At 35.4% G+C, this 22,478-nt stretch overlaps 1 protein-coding gene across 4 annotated transcripts in view; it reads left to right on the top strand.

Moving 5' to 3' along the window:
• Nucleotides 1-22,478, top strand: part of RAP1GDS1 (Rap1 GTPase-GDP dissociation stimulator 1) — a 156,035-nt gene that overhangs the window by 127,746 nt on the left and 5,811 nt on the right. For 3 of the 4 annotated variants that reach the window (XM_044224440.1, XM_044224441.1, XM_044224438.1), the window contains 7 exons: nt 5,093-5,236; nt 5,693-5,824; nt 7,132-7,266; nt 7,919-8,044; nt 9,054-9,193; nt 14,522-14,648; nt 21,034-21,162. In XM_044224440.1, the coding sequence (XP_044080375.1) occupies nt 5,093-5,236; nt 5,693-5,824; nt 7,132-7,266; nt 7,919-8,044; nt 9,054-9,193; nt 14,522-14,648; nt 21,034-21,162 (933 nt within the window). The remainder of the gene's footprint in view (nt 1-5,092; nt 5,237-5,692; nt 5,825-7,131; nt 7,267-7,918; nt 8,045-9,053; nt 9,194-14,521; nt 14,649-21,033; nt 21,163-22,478) is intronic. The other variant, XM_044224439.1, reaches the window with a different exon arrangement.

Raw genomic sequence — 22,478 nt, 5'->3', positions numbered from 1 at the left:
ACTTATTTGGTTTCACTCATATATGGAATTTAAGAAACAAGAGATAAACTTAGGGGAAAGGAAGGAAAAATAAAATAAGTTGAAATCAGAGAGGGAGACAAACCATAAGAGACTTAACTATAGGAAACAAACAGGGTTGCTGGTGGGGGGATGGGGTAACTAGGTGATGGACATTGAGGATGCTAATGTAACGTAATGAGCACTGGGTGTCATATGCAACTGGTGAATTATTGAACTTTACCTCTGAAACTAATGATATGCTATATGTTTAATTGAATTTTTAAAAGCTAATAAAAAAAGAAGAAAGTTTTAACCAATTTCAAAGGGTTGCAACTTTATGGAGTATGTGTTCTTACTTTAGTGAATTGTCTAATAAAAAGATAACTAGGAAATCCCTTTATATTTAGATATTTAAAAATATATTTCCAGTACCTCGAAGGTCAAAGGAGAATTATGACAGAAATTGGAAATATTTCTTTTTTGAAGATTTTCATTTGAGAGAGAGAGTATATATATGCACAAGCGCATGCACAAGTGGAAGGAAGGAAAGAATCTCAAGTTTGATCTCAGGGCATGATCTCACGACCCAAAAATCATGACCTGCGCTGAAACCAAGAGTCACATGCTCAACCAAATAAGCCACCAAGGCACTCTGGAAATTAGAAAATTTTCTAATAATGAAAACAGTACTGTATCTTAAATCTTACGTGATATAGGTGATAAAGCCATACTTAGAGGCAAGGAAATCTAAAGAGCTGAGATTAATAAAATAGAAAATACATAATGCAACATAAGCATATAATTACCAAGGTTGATTCTGAGAGACTAAATAAAGACTGGTAAATCACTAATAAGATTTGTCAAGAAAAGAAAACTTTATTCTGATGAAACTGTAGTAATTAAAAGACAATGTGGTATTGGTACAAGGATGGATGAGAAGACCAGGATACCTAAAAACAGATGGATGCATTAATAAGTACTTATTTTATTAGGAGAAAAGAACAAGTTGTCAGTGCAAAACAGTACAGAAAGAACAGTCTTTTCAATGAACAGTGCTGGGAATATGGGAAAAAAATACAAATGAAGACACTATGTACACCCATATTTCATACTGTATTTAAAAAGTTTAGGTAGATAATTACCTGAATGGGAAAGTAAAAACCAGAAAACATACCTTAAAAATGTAAGATAGAAGAATATTGTTATGGCCTTGGAGTTATAAAGAATTTTCTTAGGCCACAGAAATCTCTGGCTATAAAGGAAAAGATTGATAAATTTGGCTAAAACTTCTAATGAAAATCAAAGACACCAAAAGCACCATTACGAGTGAAAAGCACCACAGTGTGTGAGAAGATACCTACAACACACATAATCAATAGAATGTGTACAACTTATAAAAACTCCCACAGATCATTAAGAAAAATGTAGAAAGCCAGTGGGAAAACATAAAAGATTTAAATAGGCATTTGACAAAAGATAAAGTCCAAATGGCTAATAAACACATGAAAATATGCTTAGCTCATTAGTAATGGGGATGCAGAATGGAACACTACATACCCATTGGAAAGTCTAATAATGTTGATGAGGGTGTGGAGTGGTGGGAACTCAGTAAGTGCTGGTGGGTGTGTAAATTGGTACAATTTGGAAAACAAGTTCAAGATTGTATTCTGGGGGCGCCTGGGTGGCTCAGTGGGTTAAGCTGCTGCCTTCGGCTCAGGTCATGATCTCAGGGTCCTGGGATCAAGTCCCACATCGGGCTCTCTGCTCAGCAGGGAGCCTGCTTCCTCCTCTCTCTCTCTGCCTGCCTCTCTGCCTGCTTGTGATCTCTCTCTGTCAAATAAATAAATAAAATCTTAAAAAAAAAAAAAAAGATTGTATTCTGTGTGATTGAGCAATTTTGCTCTTAGAATATAGCCAGAAACCATGTACATGTTCACCAGAACCACTACAGAAATGTTCTTAGCTTTATCTATAACAAAGGAAAAATTAGAAACAACTCCTATCCATTAACAGCAGAATAATGAATGGTAGACTCATATAATGGAAAAAATTATACTTAGGAAAAGAAATGAAGACAATTTTAACAGTAGTTAGATGAATCTTAAAAACATTGAAAGAAAAAAGCCAACACTACAGTACACCTGGGTGGCTCAGTCAGTTGAGCAGGGGCCTTCAGCTCTGATCATGATCCCAGGGTCCTGGGATTGAGCCCTGCATTGGGATCCCTGCTCAGTGGAGAGCCTGCTTCTCCCTCTCCCTCTGCCTACTGCTCTGCCTACTTGTGTTCTCTCTCTCTCTCTGTCAAATAAATAAAATCTTAAAAAAAAAAAAAGCCAACACTAAAAACATGTATTGTAAGTTTCCATTTATATAATAATTCAGAAAAGGTAAAATTTAACTGTAGTTTTCAGGAATGCTTATTTATTTAGTGAAATAGTAAGGAAAATTATGAGTGTGTTTACCATAAAAATCAAGGTAGTGATTTGAGAGGAATGGAGGGAGTAAGTAATACATGATGGGAAATGGGAATGAACAGAGGGGCTCCCAGGGATGCTGGCAATGAATTTCTTGATCTTGGTGGAAGTTACATGGTTATTTGCTTCATAGTAATTGATTAAACTAATATGTATATTATGTACTTTATTCCTTTTGTGGCATTTTTTTTCACCATTTAGAAAAGATTTTAAAATATATGTAAGTACATAGGTGTTTATGTATTTATATATATGATACACCTGTATGTATACTTACCTATATATGCAAATGGTGGCTATAAAAATAGATGTCCTTGGGCAGAATTGTGCTGATAAATGTGTGCTGAGCTATCTGCTTTGGCAGACTGCTTTGCTGATCCTCCTTAGTAAGGCTACTTAAAGCCTCCCACATATATACGTGATTACAGTCAAACTGTGAGAGAGCTGTAAACTTTAATCTTAACACATTTTAAATTTTCTAAATGCTTTAGATCTTATTAAAGAACAAAGAATAAAACTTGTTTCTCATCTCATTTGGTGGTTTGGCCAAATGAAATTTTTATTGTGACCTTCAGTCAGTTTTATACCAGAGAATTACCTGTAACCTTTCTTGCAATATGTCAAAATAACAGGGTTTTTCTTATATCTGTTTCCTCCTTTACCACCTTCACTTCTGTTTTATAATTGTGCAGTGAATTGAATGATACCTTTGAAAGCTTATTTCTGGACTATCCTTAGTGTTCATCTTTGGTTCATCTTTAGTTTTCCTTGTATGCAAAGAATAAAATTGGGATTTGTATAATTCAGGGTTTTTAGAATTTTAAGGCTTTTTCTCATGACTTTCAATTCTATTCACCACACATTTCTAGCCCTAGCATTCTGTAACCAAGGAAACGCCCTACTTTCAGCATGGCACAGTGCAAGTGTACCTTTAAAAAAAAAAAAAAAAAATTCCGGGTTGAATATTCTGTGTATTCTGAGATAATATTCTAAAGAGTATCAGTGGTCCTAGTGTTGGGAGTGGGGGGAACCTAAATTTTTATATCTTAAAATTGACTAAAAGAAAACGTCAATTAGGGACGCCTGGGTGGCGCAGTTGGTTGGACGACTGCCTTCGGCTCAGGGCGTGATCCTGGAGTCCCGGGATCGAGTCCCACATCAGGCTCCCAGCTCCATGGGGAGTCTGCTTCGCTCTCTGACCTTCTCCTCGCTCATGCTCTCTCTCACACTCTCTCTCTCTCAAATAAATTAAAAAAAAAAAAAAAATCTTTAAAGAAAACGTCAATTATAAAAAGGTCTTTGTTTCTCCCAAATAACAACCTAAAGCTGCCATTGCTATAGATGTGTACATATACAGCTTAGGGAAACCAATGACTAAAATAAAATCCAACTGAAAAACAAGACTTTAATTATTCTATAGAGCAAATGTTTCTAAGGTCTTTCAGTAATTGTCTACATTTATCTTAAGTGCTATAAAAAAGACCCAAAGCATTTAGGTAAACGAGTTTAGGTTAAAATACAAAATGAAAGAGGTATAGTACATACTGTAATGGGGGAGACAGATATGGATAGAATATAAAATCTGCAATGAAATAAGCTCTGTAATAAAAAATATGTAAGTTATGAGGGCTGCAAACGATCTGATATGAGTAGGGCTTGCTCTGAAGAGAATTTCTAACAGTATGATCAGGATGTAAATTTTGCTGTTAAATACCTTCACATTGCTAGTTATCCATCAGAAAGTTCAAAAGTTTTTTTTTCATCTTTTAATATGGAAAATTTAAAACCCATGCTGATGTAAAGAAAATATAGTATAATGAACCACCATGTATCCATTACTCAGGAAAACTTTAAATTACTGAAAATCTGAAGCCCTTTTAAAAAACATGGGTTTTGGAATTCAGAAAGTTGTAGATTTATTAACTGCCTTGGAAAAAATCACATTTATACAAATATGAATCCAAATATACTTAGGTATAGTTTGAAATTTACTAATAGCTCTTTACCTTTCAGTAATTTTCTATTCAAATGCCGTTAGTGGATAATACTTTAACTCTGTATAACAGGTGTATGTGTTTTATTTTAAATGGTGTGGGTGTTGTATAGTATTTTAAACATGAGCATGATATCTAGAATAGATGCATAATATCTAAAATAGATATCTATTTAACAGTGGAATGCTATTACTTTCCTTCAGAGTTGAGAATCAGTTGTTTAGGTGCTGCCAGACATTGTAAAAAAAAAAAAAAAAAATGAAATAGGGGCGCCTGGGTGGCTCAGTGGGTTAAGCCGCTGCCTTCGGCTCAGGTCATGATCTCAGGGTCCTGGGACCGAGTCCTGCATCGGGCTCTCTGCTCAGCAGGGAGCCTGCTTCCTCCTCTCTCTCTCTCTGCCTGCCTCTCTGCCTACTTGTGATCTCTCTCTGTCAAATAAATAAATAAAATCTTTTAAAAAAAATGAAATAGAAGGATATAAGGTGTACTTTGTTTTGAAACTTAAATCTTTGAAAGTGTGTTATCTAAATCATGCATTTTCTTTATTATAATTCTTTATAATGTATTGCTTATAACAACTTATTTCATCTCAAGTTTTGGTTATTTTGCTCACATATTCTTTAGATGCTATTAAGCTACAGCTGGTTGAAGCAGGCCTGGTAGAATGTCTACTAGAGATTGTTCAGCAGAAAGTGGACAGTGACAAAGAGGATGATATTGCTGAGCTCAAAACTGCTTCAGATCTAATGGTTTTACTACTTCTTGGAGGTGAGTTATAATTTAAGACAGTTGAAGAACATGATTGTCATATTTATAAAAATGTATTGTCTCTTTCATGAACACTATATACATTAGGCATTTTCTCATTTTCCTGCCTCATACAGTCCTGTTGATGAACCTTAAATGCATCATGGAGAGAACTAGAGATAAAGAACATGGGAAAAAGAAGTCTTTGTTATCTTCGTTATCTTAGAGAGCTGTCATAGGAGAGCTGTGGCACCAAAAAGGCTGAAAGTTAGGAGTTTATTTGGAACTTAAACTAGAAAAATCCTCAACTCTTTTTCCAATCTCTACTAAAAGCTTATTATAAAAAGAGCATTACTTTTCCTTCTGTGAATTATCATTTGTGAAGTCTGTAGTTATCCAGTAGGATGGTCATATAGGAATATGGATTTGTTATTCTTAATTCTTTTCCTCTTATCTGTTTGTTTCTTTTACCTCCAGATGAATCCATGCAGAAATTATTTGAAGGAGGAAAAGGTAATGTGTTTCAAAGGGTATTGTCCTGGATTCCATCAAATAACCACCAGCTACAGCTTGCTGGAGCATTGGCAATTGCAAATTTTGCCAGAAATGGTAAGCATGTTGTTTTGTCCTTTTTAAACTGGATGTTCTCTCTCTCTCTCTCTCTCTATATATATATATATATATATTTTTTTTTTTTTTAATTTTTGCTTTGCCATTTCATGTAGTAAAACTGGAACAGTTCAGAAGTATATATGGTGTACCACTACCTTAATTTTTAGAGAGATGAAATACTTTTTTCTTTTCTTCTCTTTTCTTTTTTTTTAAGTAACCTTTGCTTCCCAGCATGGGGCTTGAACTCCCTACCCCGAGATCAAGATTCTCATGCTCTACTGACTGAACCAGCCAGGCCTCCCCTACTTAGCGATTTTTCTAACAAATTACGTTTTTTGTGCAATTTAACTAAGTTCTGGTAGTTTCAAGATCATGAACAGTGATCATGAAATCCTTCTTTGGGTTCTCTGCACTTCAAAGACCATTAAATTTGGGTTTCATTCTAATATGCATCTTATCTGAGAGGATATGCTCTCTTGCCTGGTGGTTGATTTAATAATCTGAGTATTCTTTGTAGGGTTATCGTGCCTTAATTTATACTTTTGTGCCTCTAAAACTTAAGTGTCAGTAATCCTCTGGTTTAGGGTAGAATCTGGTTTAATAGCATCTCCAAGGAACTAGATCTTCATTTTCATTTCTGAAGTCTGGAACTCCTGCTATTTAGTCTAGAAACTCATTCTTAGACTGTGACTAGGAAATATGGGCTTACTTTTTATTTTTAGTTTGATTTTATTCCACTTTTAGCTGTGTAACTGTATAATGAATGTCATATTCCATTTTAATTTTGAGGATGATCATTCAGTTCTTATGATGTAATTAATAATTAATAGTAGTAAAATATGGGTAACTTGCAGCTAAACGTGGAATAAACAGTGATTCATTATAATATTCTCTCTGCTTTATACATGTTTCAAAAATTCAGACATTGAAAAATAATTTAAACATCACCTGTGACTGAATTCTGTATATTGTTGTACAGTAACATTGGCAGAACTCATGCACAGTTGACTATAAGTGAAAACTACTGGTAGACATTTTAAGCATATGATTTCTACTTACTCATCTTCTAATATATTATCAGGCTGTATGCTAGAGATTTTTCTTGTCATGACTTCTTACTCAGAAAAGAACAAAACTCTATGAATTTGATAGGAGAAGCAATTGGAATTCATTTTATTTTCTTGTAGCTCCATTTTCCCTATTGTAGATAATGGATAGGCATCACTACTATAAAATATTTAATTTAATTAATTAATTAAATTGATTGTAAAGAAGAAAGAAATAAGTCTTTTTGTTTCATTCAGATGGAAACTGTATCCACATGGTTGACAATGGAATTGTAGAAAAACTTATGGATTTACTGGACAGACATGTAGAAGATGGAAATGTAACTGTACAGCATGCAGCATTAAGTGCCCTCAGGAATCTTGCCATTCCAGGTAGGTCTTAAGAATGGTAGGCAACTGTGTATGAGGTAAGATCCTATTGTTTAAGGAGGTATTTATTTTATGTGATTTGTGTACCTATCGTGACATGTCTATAAGCAGACATAATCCTTAAAAATAGCCTAAGCTATTATTCTGCTTCCTAAAAATAAATTTCTGATTAGGAAATCATTTGACTGTATGATCTGATTAGATCATTTGACTGTATGAAGATACAATCCATAAGAAATCAACTTGTTTCATATAACAGATCAATATTATTTATTAATATTGTCTAGAACATCTGTATTAACACAGTTGGGTCAAGGACAGAAGTAAAAAGAAACATTTACTAAAGTTGAGGAATTACGCTGTTTTGTAAATAAGAGCACGGTCTCAGATTTCCTTTATAAATTTTTAAGTGTTTTGAGGGTAGGTTTTAAAAGCCAGTACATACTATTTCGTATGTTGTGCTCCTATAGACAAATAGAATAATAGTCCCACCCCCGGTCCTATTCTTAAAGTAAAAAGACTGCTTTTAAATAGAAAAATGTAATATGGGGCCTTAAAAATAGTAAGACAATAAATATGTATTGAATTGAATGACTATAGTCAAGAATGTTAGCACCTTTCTAACCATAGTCTCTATTTCTCTCTCTCTCTCTAGTTGTAAATAAAGCTAAGATGTTATCGGCTGGAGTCACAGAGGCAGTTTTGAAATTCCTTAAGTCTGAAATGCCTCCAGTTCAATTCAAACTTCTGGGAACATTAAGAATGTTAATAGATGCACAAGGTAAAAGAAATGTTTTTGCAAGGTACATTTTTGGTATGATAGTGTGCCTTAGTTGAAAAGGACTTGTTTTTAGCTTTCAGAATTATATAACCATAAAGATAAATGGCAAGTAAAAGGCAAAGAGAGATTGGTTTTAGAGCTCCATTCATTAATTTCCGTGCTTGTTATAACTGACTTTAAATGGAAATTGTATTGCATCTCTAGTGTACATATAATCCTGATTTTACATTGATGTATTCGCAGTTCTGAGGGGTTTTTATGTTTCAGCATTTCATACCCCCCCTTTTTTTTTTAAAAGATTATACTTATTTATTTGACAGAGAATGAGAGAGCACAAGCAGGGGGAGCAACAGAGGGGTAGGGAGAAGCAGGCTGCCTGCTGAGCAGGGAGCTTAACATGGGGCTCTATCCCAGGACCAAAGGCAGATGCTTAACCGACTTAGCCACCAAGGCACCCCATTTTGTACCCATTTTTATCTTGTCTTGAAAATCACATTTCAGTACACTGACAGTCAAAATGTTTAAAAATTTATTTTGCAAATAGGGAGATCATTTTCTGTTTACGGGGGGGGGGGGGATGACAAAAACTACTCCTTGGAATGAATTGTGTTTATTTACTTATTTCTAAATTCTAAACCTTTCTCTAAATTGATTTCTCAGAGTCCTTCTAATACCCTTTGTTACAGTTTGCCAGACTACTAACATACTACCAGGCTGAATCATTAGAGTATAACATTGTTTTGTATTTTTGTGTTTTGTATAAAAGTCCACAGCTTTGTAGAAAAAGCTAAATAGTCCATCAGATACGGAGTATTTGCAGTTCTTGCTTAATAAGATCATTGTGTTGTACAATTACATATATGTGCGTGTGTGTGTGTGTGTGTGTGTATATATATATACATATATATATATATATAAATTTCTTTCACAGTCTTACATCTTCACCAGTTATTTCAGTTGGTTGCCTATCAGTGATTGTTTCCTTTGTGGTTTGACTTCTTTCCTATAGCAGAAGCTGCTGAACAACTGGGAAAGAATGTTAAATTAGTGGAGCGTTTGGTAGAATGGTGTGAAGCCAAAGATCATGCTGGTGTGATGGGGGAGTCCAACAGACTGCTGTCTGCCCTCATACGACACAGTAAATCAAAAGTAAGTTCCAGAGAAAACTGTCCATTAAAAAACATCTAAGTGGCCTTTTGGAAATTCCATATCATAGATCCTATATCATAAGCTTGCATTTTACATATTTATATATAAATATATTACAGATAGACCTCAGAGGTATCATAGTTTCTGTTCCAGACCACTGTGATAAAGCGAAAATTGCAAAAAAGTGAGTCAAATGAATTTTTTGGTTTCCTAATGCATATAAAAGTTGTGTTTACATTATATTGTAGTCTGTTAAGTGTGCAGTAGCATTATGTTTAATATAATAATTTGGATACCTTAATTAAAAAATACTTGATTGCTAAAAAATGCTAACCATTTTCAGTGAGCTTTCAGAGTTATCATCACTGATCACAGATCACCATAACAAACAGAGTAATGGAGAAAAGTTTGAAACTTTGTGAGAATTACCAACATGTCATACAGACATAAAGTGAGCAAATGTTTCTGGGAAAATGGCGCTGATAGACTTACTTGACACAGGGTTGCACAGACCTTCAATTTGTATAAAACGCAGTATCTGTGAAACACAGTGAAGTGAAACACAGTAAAATGAGGGATGCCTGTGATCCACAACCCTGAAAAAGTTGAAGATTGAGCTTTTTGTATTTAGTTCTATTCCATAATAGTTAATTCCATAAGGCTTTAGAATGAAACAGTTGAGTTCAGATTTTATCTCCACCATTTACTTGGTCAGGTCTTTCACATCCCAGTATCTCAGTATATTAAACCTGGACTAGTATCTACCTGAAAGTTTTGTGAGAATGATTCAATGAGATCACATATTCAAAGTGCTCAAATGGTACCTGGGACTTAGGAAGCACTCAGTAAGTGGAGTCGTTGTAAATGTTGCTGGTGTTACCACTATACTCAGTGTCAGACATCTTCTGTGGACCAGGCACTGACCAAGCTAGCTAATGATATTAAGAAATTAAATGATATCAAGATAGTATGTGATGCTCTAAACTCACAAAGCTGGAGGAAATCCATTCTCAGAGCGGTGTCCAGCCTACGATGTGACTGACATGTGGTTGCTAACCTGTTTGTTGAGTGAATGAATACATGAATGAGCAAATAAACTATTATAAGGATTACAGTGTTGGGAACCCAGGCCAGCAGGTTAGCAGCTGATTTATTATCTATATTATATGCCTTTTATTTTTCTGTAACCTGTTTTCTAAAGTGAAACTTCGGGCATTTCACTTATGCCCTTGGGAAAATGCATCACAACTTCTTAACCAAATCTTGGAGCCAAAACTGTTCAATTGCTATATTAATTGAGATTTGAGGGTTTTGAGGCTTTTCTGTTAATATTTATCACAGATTTCCCTGTCCCTCATCAATACCCCCATTCCCCCCACCAGAAAATAAAAGCTTTCAAGTACCCATTAAGCATCGTCATCATGTAGGTGTTTTGAAAAGACCAGGGAAACGGGGCATTGCACCTTTCTAGGGGTGTGTTTGTGTGTGTGTAACAAAAAAGCAATTTGAAATGATACAGTTTGATGATAATTTTAACTTCATGGTCACATTGTAACTGTATATTTACAGTTCAGTCCTGCAGGCCAGGCTTTTTGTTTTTTTGTTGTATATGTTCCCTACAGTTAAGTGTATACTGCTCCTAAGCAGCATTAGGAGCCCTGATTTGCATACTTTAATGATCAGAACATAAGGCGTGTTCCTTGTGTGAGCTCCAAATCAGAACTGTTAAATTATTTTTAAATTTCACAAACATTAAAGTAGAATCAGTGATACCTTTTGAGAATCAAAGCAGTTCTCAGAATATGTTCCATTGAATAATAACCCTAAAAAACACTGCACAAAGAGAGAAGGCTGTATGATCAGATTAGTTAGGAAGTAGTTCATTCCCTTTCCTTGCCTTTGGAACTCACAGCACACATTAGTACTACTCTAAAAAAAACCGTAACTCTGTTTACTCCACTGATCCCCAAACTATCAGACAATGGGTTTCTGCAAGTTGCATCTATCAAATACATTCCACTGGACATACTTCAGAGAATCCTGCCCTGGAAGAAGCTTTTAAACACTAGGCACAAGTGAGTCACATTCTTGTAGATCCTTAACCAACTGTTGGGAATTACAGTTCTCTCCTTGTGTTATTTTTAAACTTTGAAGATCCTACTCCTTTTAAAGTCACACTGAATTCTGTCTTAGAGTCCAGCCCTCTAAAAATTTGCACTGACTCACAAGGTTTCACACTCGCTTAGTCATCCCAGCCATATACAGTGTATTCCTGTGCTTGTGCCAAGAGGTAAATTCACATCTTCCCTCGAAAGAGTGCCCTAGGCTAGGACTCTTGAGCAACTAGCTGGACCTTCTGATTGTAGACAACAAAAACAGAAAAGTACGGTTTGCTTCTACAGTACGAATATAAAAATTGCTTCCTGTCAAGGCACTCTCCTTCCTCCTTTAAGGGTAAAACATTCTTCAGTTATCAAGCTAAAAACTTAATGAAACAGAATTTATTTCGGCATTCGCTCATACATCTAACATCTGATTTCCTGTGCTGGGAAGTAGTCTTTGATGATACAAAGTCGAGAAGGTTTTTGTTAGGTGATTCAGTGGCTATCAACTGATTATCTTGAATTTAAGCCTACTTCAGAACATTACATTGTAATCAATATTATACAGTTTTCAGCAAAGTTTTAGCTGGATTATCTCAATTATTAAGGGCAAATTGACCGTAAAAGCTAAATATGTGAAACTCTTACATACATAATTTGCCTTAGTTAAGTATGTACCAAAATTTAACTTTCTATAAGAAAACGCCTTACGAAATAGGATTGCAAAAAAATACATCATTTAAACCTTTGTAAAGAATTATAAAGTATGTCCAAAATTTTTGGAGATTTTGCAGATGCACTTAGGGCTTAGAAGGATTACCCAGAAAAATGTCTTCCTGTATATTTCTCCAGTCTAATAAATGAAATGGTTTCAGAAAAGTTAAACTCTCTAGGTTAATTTTAGATGTGTATTGGTTAAAATTATTTATAATTCTCTAGATGAACTTTGCTCTGTGGAGTGGTGCTAATATCCTTTTTTCCCCCTAATTTCTTGAAGTTTAAAATATAACTTTAAAATACATTCATAGAGCCTCTGCAGAGCACATTGTGACTAGCTATGTATGACACTAGTGATGAATTTAGTACATATACTTTTGCGTAGACCACAGTGATTAGGAACCAGAAAGTGATAAGCAACCTGCCTAGATTTGAGTCTTGACTTTTTTACCACTTCGTTACCAACTTTGGACAGATTTCATAACTTAATCTGAGCTTCAGTTTTTTCATCTGTTAACTAAATGAGGGGATTTTCTGGGAGGATAAGAATATCTAAGGTCTGTAAACTACCCAGTATAATGTCCAGTGTGTACTTGTTGCTCCATAGAGGGTAGCTATCGGTATTAATCTCTTTTGTCATACAGCACAAGAACAAGGCTTCATTTGTCTTTTACCTTCCATTTTGTCAGGCAAAGCAACTTCCTAGAGGAGCTATTCAATAAACATTTACTGAAGTAGGAGGAGAGCGAGCAGGCACTTTAAAAAGCAATACTCTGTTTTCTGTTCAAAAAAGTGGATGGAGGGGCTCCTGGATAACTCAGTTAAGCATGTGACTCTTGATTTTGGCTCAGGCCGTGATCTCAGAGTTGTGAGATCAAGCCTCATGTCAGGCTCTACACTCTGCATGGAGCCTGCTTGAGATTCTCTCTGTACTTCTCCCTCTGCTTGTGCACTCTCTCTCTCTAAAATAAAAATAAAAATAAAACAAATAAAATGAGATGGTAAATGAGCTATGCTTGAACTTATAGGGAGCTACTCACTTCTGATACACAGTTTCCTTCTTCATTTATTATCTGCCTCTCCTTCTACTACAGTGGACTCTCCGGGGTGAACCACAAAATAAAGGATGAAATGCCAGTCCAAGAACCTTCATTAAGTGACTGCATATGTATCTATGAACCTCCCTCTTGTCTTCTTTACTCAAGAAGCTCCTTTGTGATTTTTATAAAATTCTTTACAAATTTTAAGTTTCAAATAAAGTGGCCACCAAGTACATTGGGAGGCTTTCTTTTTGTTAGAAAGGGCTTTAAAAGACAGTCTCTCAGTTAATAAAAGAAGGTAATGGTAAAAGGCTACTTAAATGCCAGAATATAGCCACCATAAAAACTCAGTACTAGGACTGAGTTTAGATGATTTAGAATATTTGATCTCTAAATGCGTTTGGGCTCAAAGCAAAGATACTGTCTATAAATAGTTTTCTTGAGAATTTATATAAGGTAGAAGCATAACGGAAACCCCTCTTCAAACATTTTAGCAAATTAATTTGAAAAATATTTCTAATTACAGTTAGTTTTATACTGTTGAAGCTAATGCAGGCTACTTAATATCCACTTAAATTACTAAAAGTAGTGAGAACAAAGAAAATTACTCTAAAAATTCTGTAATTGAGACTTTCTACTAAATCACATTTAATCCAAGAGTTTTTAGGAAACAAAACTGAGATAAAAACAAAAATGAATACTAGAAATAAATGTGCCATTTAAAAAAAATCTAACTTTTGTCTTGCCATATATTCTTACATTGGTTTTTCATGTAATAACTTTGTAATTATCACAAAAACCAATGATAACACTATTCCAGTATTATAGATAAAGTCACGAAATGCAGACAGGTTCAGTAATTTGCTTAGTCAATGTTGGCACTGGTGTTTTTCAATCTGGAACCCATGGTCTACTCTGCCATTGAAGAAGACAGCTGTAGATGCCATGAGAAATGAGGAAGACAATCTGAAGTTCCTCTCAAGTCCCTTGACATGTAATCCACGTTTTGTCAGATCCAACAAAGGGGTAAAAGCTAAAAAACATAAATGAAACTTTACCTTGATCATCTGGAAAACAACTGCCTGGTGCTATAATAATTTGAAAAGAAGAACTTTGTTGTTGTTGTTATTCTTAATCTTACTCTCTTTTTTTTGATCCTGTGGTAAGTCGACATTTGAGGCAGTCACACTTATTTTTTTGACTGGTTGCTTCTGGGACTCTCTATTCCTTGCTATGAACTGCAGTGGTCTTTTTCACTTAGGTAATTTAAGTTGTCATCTTTTGATGAATTTATTTAAAGCTAAAAGCTTTTTCCTTTTCTTCTGTGATGAAAAAAATTATGGTTAAATGTAATGATTCATACAGGACACTGTCAGAAAACCATTCAATTTAACAATGAATTGACTGACTATAATGCAGTTTCTTTATGTTTAAAATTAAAGTTTCTAACTCTGTGATATTTATTGCAGGATGTAATTAAAACCATTGTACAGAGTGGTGGCATCAAGCATCTAGTTACCATGGCAACTAGTGAACATGTAATAATGCAAAATGAAGCCCTTGTTGCTTTGGCACTAATAGCAGCTTTAGAGTTGGGTAAGTACCCCAGTGTCAAACTTATTTTCTCCTATTTTTATCTTGGATGAAATGAAGCACAGGAGTGGAACAGAAGTCGACAAAACCTTAACTAGAAGCATTTTACCAGCATGTGTCTGCACCTATAGCTAAGTATATAGGAGATCACATTCTATAGATTGCCACCTCAGCCTTTGCTTTTGGTAACATTTTTAGGTCAGTGCTTGACTCTTTTTAGAGCTTCAGTCTTAAATGTTATTTCAAGTTATAGTCACTTAATAAACAAAGAAAATATTGTCAGGGAGAAATGAAACTGTATTTAGAATACAACAGCAGGTTTAGAGTATGCTACCCTTCCAGTGACCCAGACCACCTCTTCCATCTCTACTACTGAATCTCTCTCTTGCTTATCTCCTTCTGTCACCATGTTGCTCTATAGCATTGCCCTCATTCTAAATTCTCACCATCTGTGTCATCTGTGTTTTATATTCAAAACTCCTCAGAAGCAGAGTTTAAGAATTCATTTGGTATCTTTCTAGCATATAGCATCCCTGTTGGTCAGAATTCTTCTTGAGAAGGGAGTTCATAGGCATCTAGCTCTTACGGATAGTAACCTTTGTCCCAGGAACCAACCTCTGATCCAGTCAGCTAGGGACAGTCAATCACACATCCTGTGGTTAAGGCCTGAGACTGCCCCACAAAGGAGGACTATAGACTTAGTAGGTCTGTCCTGTCTAGTTAAAAGCCATTTAGGTAAATACTGTTAACTGATGACTTCTTAATTCCCACTGATGATTTAGTCCTTAATTCTCATAGAGCAGCAAGTGGACCCTCCAACCTCTGTACCAGGAAGCCAAAAGATAAACATGGTAGATCTTTCTCTAGTTTCACATTTACTCAGATTTTAGGTATGAGAGATTTGCATTTTTGTCTTAAAGGGTTTTGAATTTTAAAACAATTTTTTAAAAATCATAGGTACTAGTAGGATGTAAAATTTTTCTGAATTTTAAAGATGAAAGACTCCAAGAAAATATATGCTGATTCACAGTGACTTTGGCCTATAGTTAGAAATGCTTTGGAGGTCACTTTGGGGCCTGGATTAGCCATGACCTCACACGTGGTTTGAGTAGAGTCAGCCTAGAAGTCCAGACATCATGGAGAGAGCTATGATAAGGGGTGGGAGTTTGTGAGGACATTCTGTACCAAACTGGGTTCACGGGCTGGTTTTAAGTGGTTTAAAGTAATGGGGCAGTTTCAGAATATGCTTGATGACCCAGCCTGGGGTGAATCTGGTTTTGTGCCAGTATCTTCCAAACAAGGTGTAATTTCATCAGCTTCCTGATAGCTAAACATTTGCCTCAATCTGGTCCCCTTACCATACAACTATATAAAATTTGAAACATACTTTTTTTTTTTTATTGTTAGCTATGGTTTCAAACCCTAGGCTCCTTGGGCTTAAGATATAAAAATAAGCCCATACTATCTTTTTAATACACAACACAACTTGAAAACCATATTTTTCCAGTCTTGTTTTGTTATAGAATATTCGATATTAAGGAATTATAAATTTTTTGTATTATAATAGTATTTTTTTTTAAGATTTTATTTATTTATTTGACAGACAGAGATCACAAGTAGGCAGAGAGGCAGGCAGAGAGAGAGAGGCAGGGAAGCAGGCTCACTGCTGAGCAGAGAGCCCAATGCTGGGGGCTCAATCCTAGGACTCCGGAATCATGACCAGAGCCAAAGACAGAGGCTTTAACCCACTGAGCCAACCCAGGTGCCTCGATAATAGTATTAAAGCATCATTTTTAAGACTATTTTTTTTATTTTTAATAATTGTAGATTCACATGCCATTTTAAAAAATAGAGATCCCTTTTATACTTTACCTAGTTTCTCCCACTGGTAACATTTTGCAAAACTATAAGTAATATTTCAGCTATTGATATAAAATTTACCAGTCTTATTCAGATTTCCTAGTTTTACTTGTTTTCATTTTTGGGATATGTAGGTTTGTGTATCAGCCACCATAGTCAAGATACTGGTAGTTTAGCACCATAGGGGTCCCTCCATTTATAACCATACTGGTCACCTCCCTCCTTCTCCTGCCCCTTACCTGTTCTCATCCCTGGAAACCACTAATCTGCCCTTCTTTTCTAAAATGTTATACACACACACATACACATATGTGTGTGTATGTTGTGTGTGTGTGTATATATGTATATATTTGGGATATATATATATATATAATCCCAAAAGGTCACATACCATATGATTCCATACATATATATACACATACACACGTGTATGTGTATATATATACACATACACATATATATCTATATAGATATATAATCTATATATAATATATAATAATATATATAGATAGATATCTATATATATAATATATATCTATAGATATAGATTTTATATAATACCAAAAGGTCACATACCATATGATTCCATACATATATATATATATAAAATAAACACACGCACACGTGTGTGTGTGTATATATATCCCAAATATATATATATAAATATATAATCCCAAAAGGTCACATCCCATATGATTCCATATATATATTTCATATATTTCATATATATATATATATATGGAATCATATGGGATGTGACCTTTTGGGATTGTCTTCCTTAATTTCCTTAACAGTCATCTGATTGGCTTTGTGTATCAATTTTTTTTTTTTAATTGCTGAAGTGTTCCATGGTTTGTACATACCAGAGTTTGTTTGACCATTCCTGTCAAAAAACATCTGGGCTGATTCCACATTGGGGCTTTTAAAAATAAATAAATGCTATAAATATTCATGTGTAGGTTTTTATGTGAGCATAAATTTTCATTTTTCTGGATAAATGCCTAGGAGTGCAGTTGCTGGGTTGTATGGTAACTATATGTTTAATTTTTAAAGAAACTGTCAAACTGTTTTCCAGAATGGCTGTACCATTTTACATTCCCAACAGCACTGTATGAGGGCTCTAGTTTTCTCCACATTCTCAACAAATATTTGGTATTGACTCTATTTTTTATTGTAGCCACTGATAGCTGTGTAGGGATATCTCATTATGTTTTTTCTGTTTTTCTAATGGTAAGCATATGAAAAGATGTTGCTGACTTTTTACCATCTGTATATATTCTTTGGTGAAATACCTATGGATAATGTTTGCTCATTTTCTAATTTTTTAACTGTTGAGTTGAAAATTCTTTATATATTTTAGAAGTTTTATAGTTTTACATTTTACACTTAAGTCTGTAATCTGCTTTGAGTTAATATCTGTATAAATTGTGTGGTTTATGTCAGCAATTTTGTGGGGGGGACCTGTGGAGGTCTAATTGCCAATGCTGTTTGTTGAAGAGTCTGTCTTTCCCCTACTGAATTGATTTTGTACCTTTGTTAAAAATCATTTGAACATATATGTATAGGTCTATTTCTGGGGTTCTCTGTTCAAATCTCTGTCTACCAATATCACACTCTTGATAACTACTAATATGGAGAGCCTTAATATCAGGTAGAATTCCTCCCATTTTATTTCTTTTTTTTTTTCCAATTTATTTATTTTCAGAAAAACATTATTCATTATTTTTTCATTACACCCAGTGGCTCCATGCAAGCCGTGCCCTCTATAATACCCACCACCTGGTACCCCAACCTCCCACCCCCCCCCGCCACTTCAAACCCCTCAGATTGTTATTCAGAGTCCATAGTCTCTCATGGTTCACCTCCCTTCCAATTTACCCAAATTCCCTTCTCCTCTCTAATGCCCCTTGTCCTCCATGCTATTTGTTATGCTCCACAAATAAGTGAAACCATATGATAATTGACTCTCTCTGCTTGACTTATTTCACTCAGCATAATCTCTTCCAGTCCCGTCCATGTTGCTACAAAAGTTGGGTATTCATCCTTTCTGATGGAGGCATAATACTCCATAGTGTATATGGACCACATCTTCCTTATCCATTCATCCGTTGAAGGGCATCTTGGTTCTTTCCATAGTTTGGCGACCGTGGCCATTGCTGCTATAAACATTGGGGTACAGATGGCCCTTCTTTTCACGACATCTGTGTCTTTGGGGTAAATACCCAGGAGTACAATTGCAGGGTCATAGGGAAGCTCTATTTTTAATTTCTTGAGGAATCTCCACACTGTTCTCCAAAGAGGCTGCACCAACTTGCATTCCCACCAACAGTGTAAGAGGGTTCCCCTTTCTCCACATCCTCTCCAACACATGTTGTTTCCTGTTTTGTTAATTTTGGCCATTCTAACTGGTGTAAGGTGATATCTCAATGTGGTTTTAATTTGAATCTCCCTGAGGGCTAATGATGATGAACATATTTTCATGTGTCTGATAGCCATTTGTATGTCTTGATTGGAGAAGTGTCTGTTCATATCTTCTGCCCATTTTTTGATGTGTTTGCCTGTTTCGTGTGTGTTGAGTTTGAGGAGTTCATTATAGATCCTGGATATCAACCTTTTGTCTGTACTGTCATTTGCAAATATCGTCTCCCATTCCGTGGGTTGCCTCTTTGCTTTGTTGACTGTTTCCTTTGCTGTGCAGAAGCTTTTGATTTTGATGAAGTCCCAAAAGTTTATTTTCGCTTTTGTTTCCTTTGCCTTTGGAGACGTATCTTGAAAGAAGTTGCTGTGGCTGATATCAAAGAGATTACTGCCTATGTTCTCCTGTAGGATTCTGATGGATTCCTGTCTCACGTTGAGGTCTTTTATCCATTTTGAGTTTATCTTTGTGTACGGTGTAAGAGAATGGTCGAGTTTCATTCTTCTACATATAGCTGTCCAGTTTTCCCAGCACCATTTATTGAAGAGACTGTCTTTTTTCCACTGTATATTTTTTCCTGTTCTGTCGAAGATTAATTGACCATAGAGTTGAGGGTCCATATCTGGGCTCTCTACTCTGTTCCACTGGTCTATGTGTCTGTTTTTATGCCAGTACCATGCTGTCTTGGTGATCACAGCTTTGTAATAAAGCTTGAAATCAGGTAACGTGATGCCGCCAGCTTTATTTTTGTTTTTCAACATTTCCTTAGCGATTCGGGGTCTCTTCTGATTCCATACAAATTTTAGGATTATTTGCTCCAGCTCTTTGAAGAATGCCGGTGGAATTTTGATCGGAATGGCATTAAAAGTATAGATTGCTCTAGGCAGTATAGACATTTTAACAATGTTTATTCTTCCGATCCAAGAGCATGGAATGGTCTTCCATCTGTTTGTGTCTTCTTCAATTTCTTTCATGAGTGTTCTGTAGTTCCTCAAGTACAGATCCTTTACCTCTTTGGTTAGGTTTATTCCCAGGTATCTTATGGTTCTTGGTGCTATAGTAAATGGAATCGATTCTCTAATTTCCCTTTCTGTATTTTCATTGTTAGTGTATAAGAAAGCCACTGATTTCTGCACATTGACTTTGTATCCTGCCACGTTGCTGAATTGCTGTATGAGTTCTAGTAGTTTGGGGGTGGAGTCTTTTGGGTTTTCCATATAAAGAATCATGTCATCTGCGAAGAGAGAGTTTGACTTCTTCATTACCAATTTGGATACCTTTTATTTCTCTCTGTTGTCTGATTGCTGTTGCTAGGACTTCTAATACTATGTTGAACAAGAGTGGTGAAAGTGGGCATCCTTGTCTTGTTTCTGATCTCAATGGGAAGGCTGCAAGCTTTTTCCCATTGAGGATGATATTTGCTGTGGGTCTTTCATAGATAGATTTGATGAGGTTCAGGAATGTTCCCTCTATCCCTATACTTTGAAGCGTTTTAATCAGGAATGGATGCTCATTTTATTTCTTTTTTATCAAGATTATTTACTTGTTCTAGGAAATAGAACAGGTGGCTTTCCATATAAATATTAGTATAAACTTACAGATTTTCTACAGAAAATCCTCTGGGATTTCGATAGGAATTGCATTAAGAGTCTTTGTCTCTTGAAAATACATACTGAAATACGTAAGGAAGAAACTGTCATTTTTTAGGATTTGCTCCAAAATATTTTGGGACAGGTAAGAGTAGGTGAATGAAACTAGAGATGGATGAAACAAGATTGACCATAACTTTTTAAGATAATAGTAAATAGCGTATCATTATATAATATTGTCTGCTGTTGTATATGTTTAACTTTTTCCATAATAAAGATTTTTTAATTTCCTCATATTAAAAGGAATATTTTAATATTAAATTTTAAGCTTGAACTATAATATCTGCTGAAATTTAACTCTATTTTAGCAGGGTATGAATTTAATATTCTATCTCTAGGTCATCATTATTTATCAGTTCCTTTTGTTTTATATGGTCAGTTATAGAAAAGGAGTGAGTGTTTAGCCACATTGCACCAGGTTCATAAACAGTGGATATAACGGATACTTTGTTTCATATTCTAGGCACTGCTGAGAAAGATCTAGAAAATGCTAAACTTGTACAGATTTTACACAGACTGCTAGCAGAAGAGAGAAGTGCTCCTGAAATCAAATATAATTCCATGGTCCTGATTTGTGCTCTCATGGGGTCTGGTAAGCATTTCTTCTATTATATGAGATTTATCAACATATGGTTGACATTAAATACATAATAGTAATAAATGGTGGCTTTGAGTTTTAAAAGCATTAGAAATTAGTTTATGAAGGATACAGGATTACTTTTACTTGAAAATATTTCCAGAAGATTCTCACTAGAATAATAAATGTATCATGGGGCACAGGAGGGTTCAGTCAGTTGAACGTTCAACTCTTGATTTCCGCTTGGGTCGTGATCTCCAGGTCATGAGATCGAGCCTTGCATGGGGCTCCACACTCAGCAGAGTCTGCTTTTGAGAGTCTCTCTCTTCAAAAAAAACTTAAAAATATCATATGGGATGTAGGCAAAAATCAATGTTAAAAAGTTAATACCTTTAAGTTCCATCAGCCCTAAAATATTTTATATAAAGAACAACGTCTAGGCGCTGGGTGACTCAGTTAAGCATCTACCTTCAGCTCAAGTCATGATCCTGGAGTCCCAGGATCGAGTCCCTCATCAAGCTCCCTGCTCAGGGAGTCTGTGTCACCCTCTGGCCCTTCACCCTGCTTGTGCTCTCTCTTGCTCTCTGAAATGAATAAATAAAATCTTTTTTAAAACAATATAAAAAAAAATTAAAAACAAGTTTTGGTTTTGTATATTGTGATATTAGCTAAGGAATTTGTTCAAGAAATCATTGGCGTATTTTGGTATATGTTCCATGAATACTGAAAAGAAGGTATATTCTACTATTACTGAGTGAAGTGTTCTTGAAATGTCACTTAGATCCTTTTGGTTGTTGGTAGTGGAACTGAGTTTGCTGTATTTTTTTTTTTTTCAAGATTTTATTTATTTATTTGACAGAGATCACAAGTAGGCAGAGAGGCAGACAGAGAGAGGGGAAGAAGCAGGCTCCTCGCTGAGCAGAGAGCCCGACGCGGGGCTCAATCCCAGGACTCTGGGATCATGACCTGAGCCGAAGGCAGAGGCCTTAACCCACTGAGCCACCCAGGTGCCCTAGTTTGCTATATTCTTAACAAAGAGAATATTTGATTGTTTTGTCAGTTGTTGAGAACAGTGTATTGACATCTCCAACAATAATGGTGGATTTGTCTGTTTCTCCTTTTAGTTCTGTAAGTTTTTGCTCACTTTTTTAAAATTTTATTTTTATTTTTATTTTTTAAAAGATTTTATTTATCTATTTGACAGAGAGAGACACAGCTAAAGAGGGAACAAAAGCAGGGGGTAGAGAGAGAGGGAGAAGCAGGCTTCCTGCAGAGCAATGCAAGGCTCGATCTTAGAACCCTGGGATCATGATCTGAGCTGAACGCAGACA

This window comes from Neovison vison, chromosome 11, assembly GCF_020171115.1.
Source record: "Neovison vison isolate M4711 chromosome 11, ASM_NN_V1, whole genome shotgun sequence".
Taxonomy (NCBI): domain Eukaryota; kingdom Metazoa; phylum Chordata; class Mammalia; order Carnivora; family Mustelidae; genus Neogale; species Neogale vison.
The sequence above is the reverse complement of the archived record's forward strand: the minus strand, read 5'-3'. Positions and strand labels throughout refer to the sequence as shown.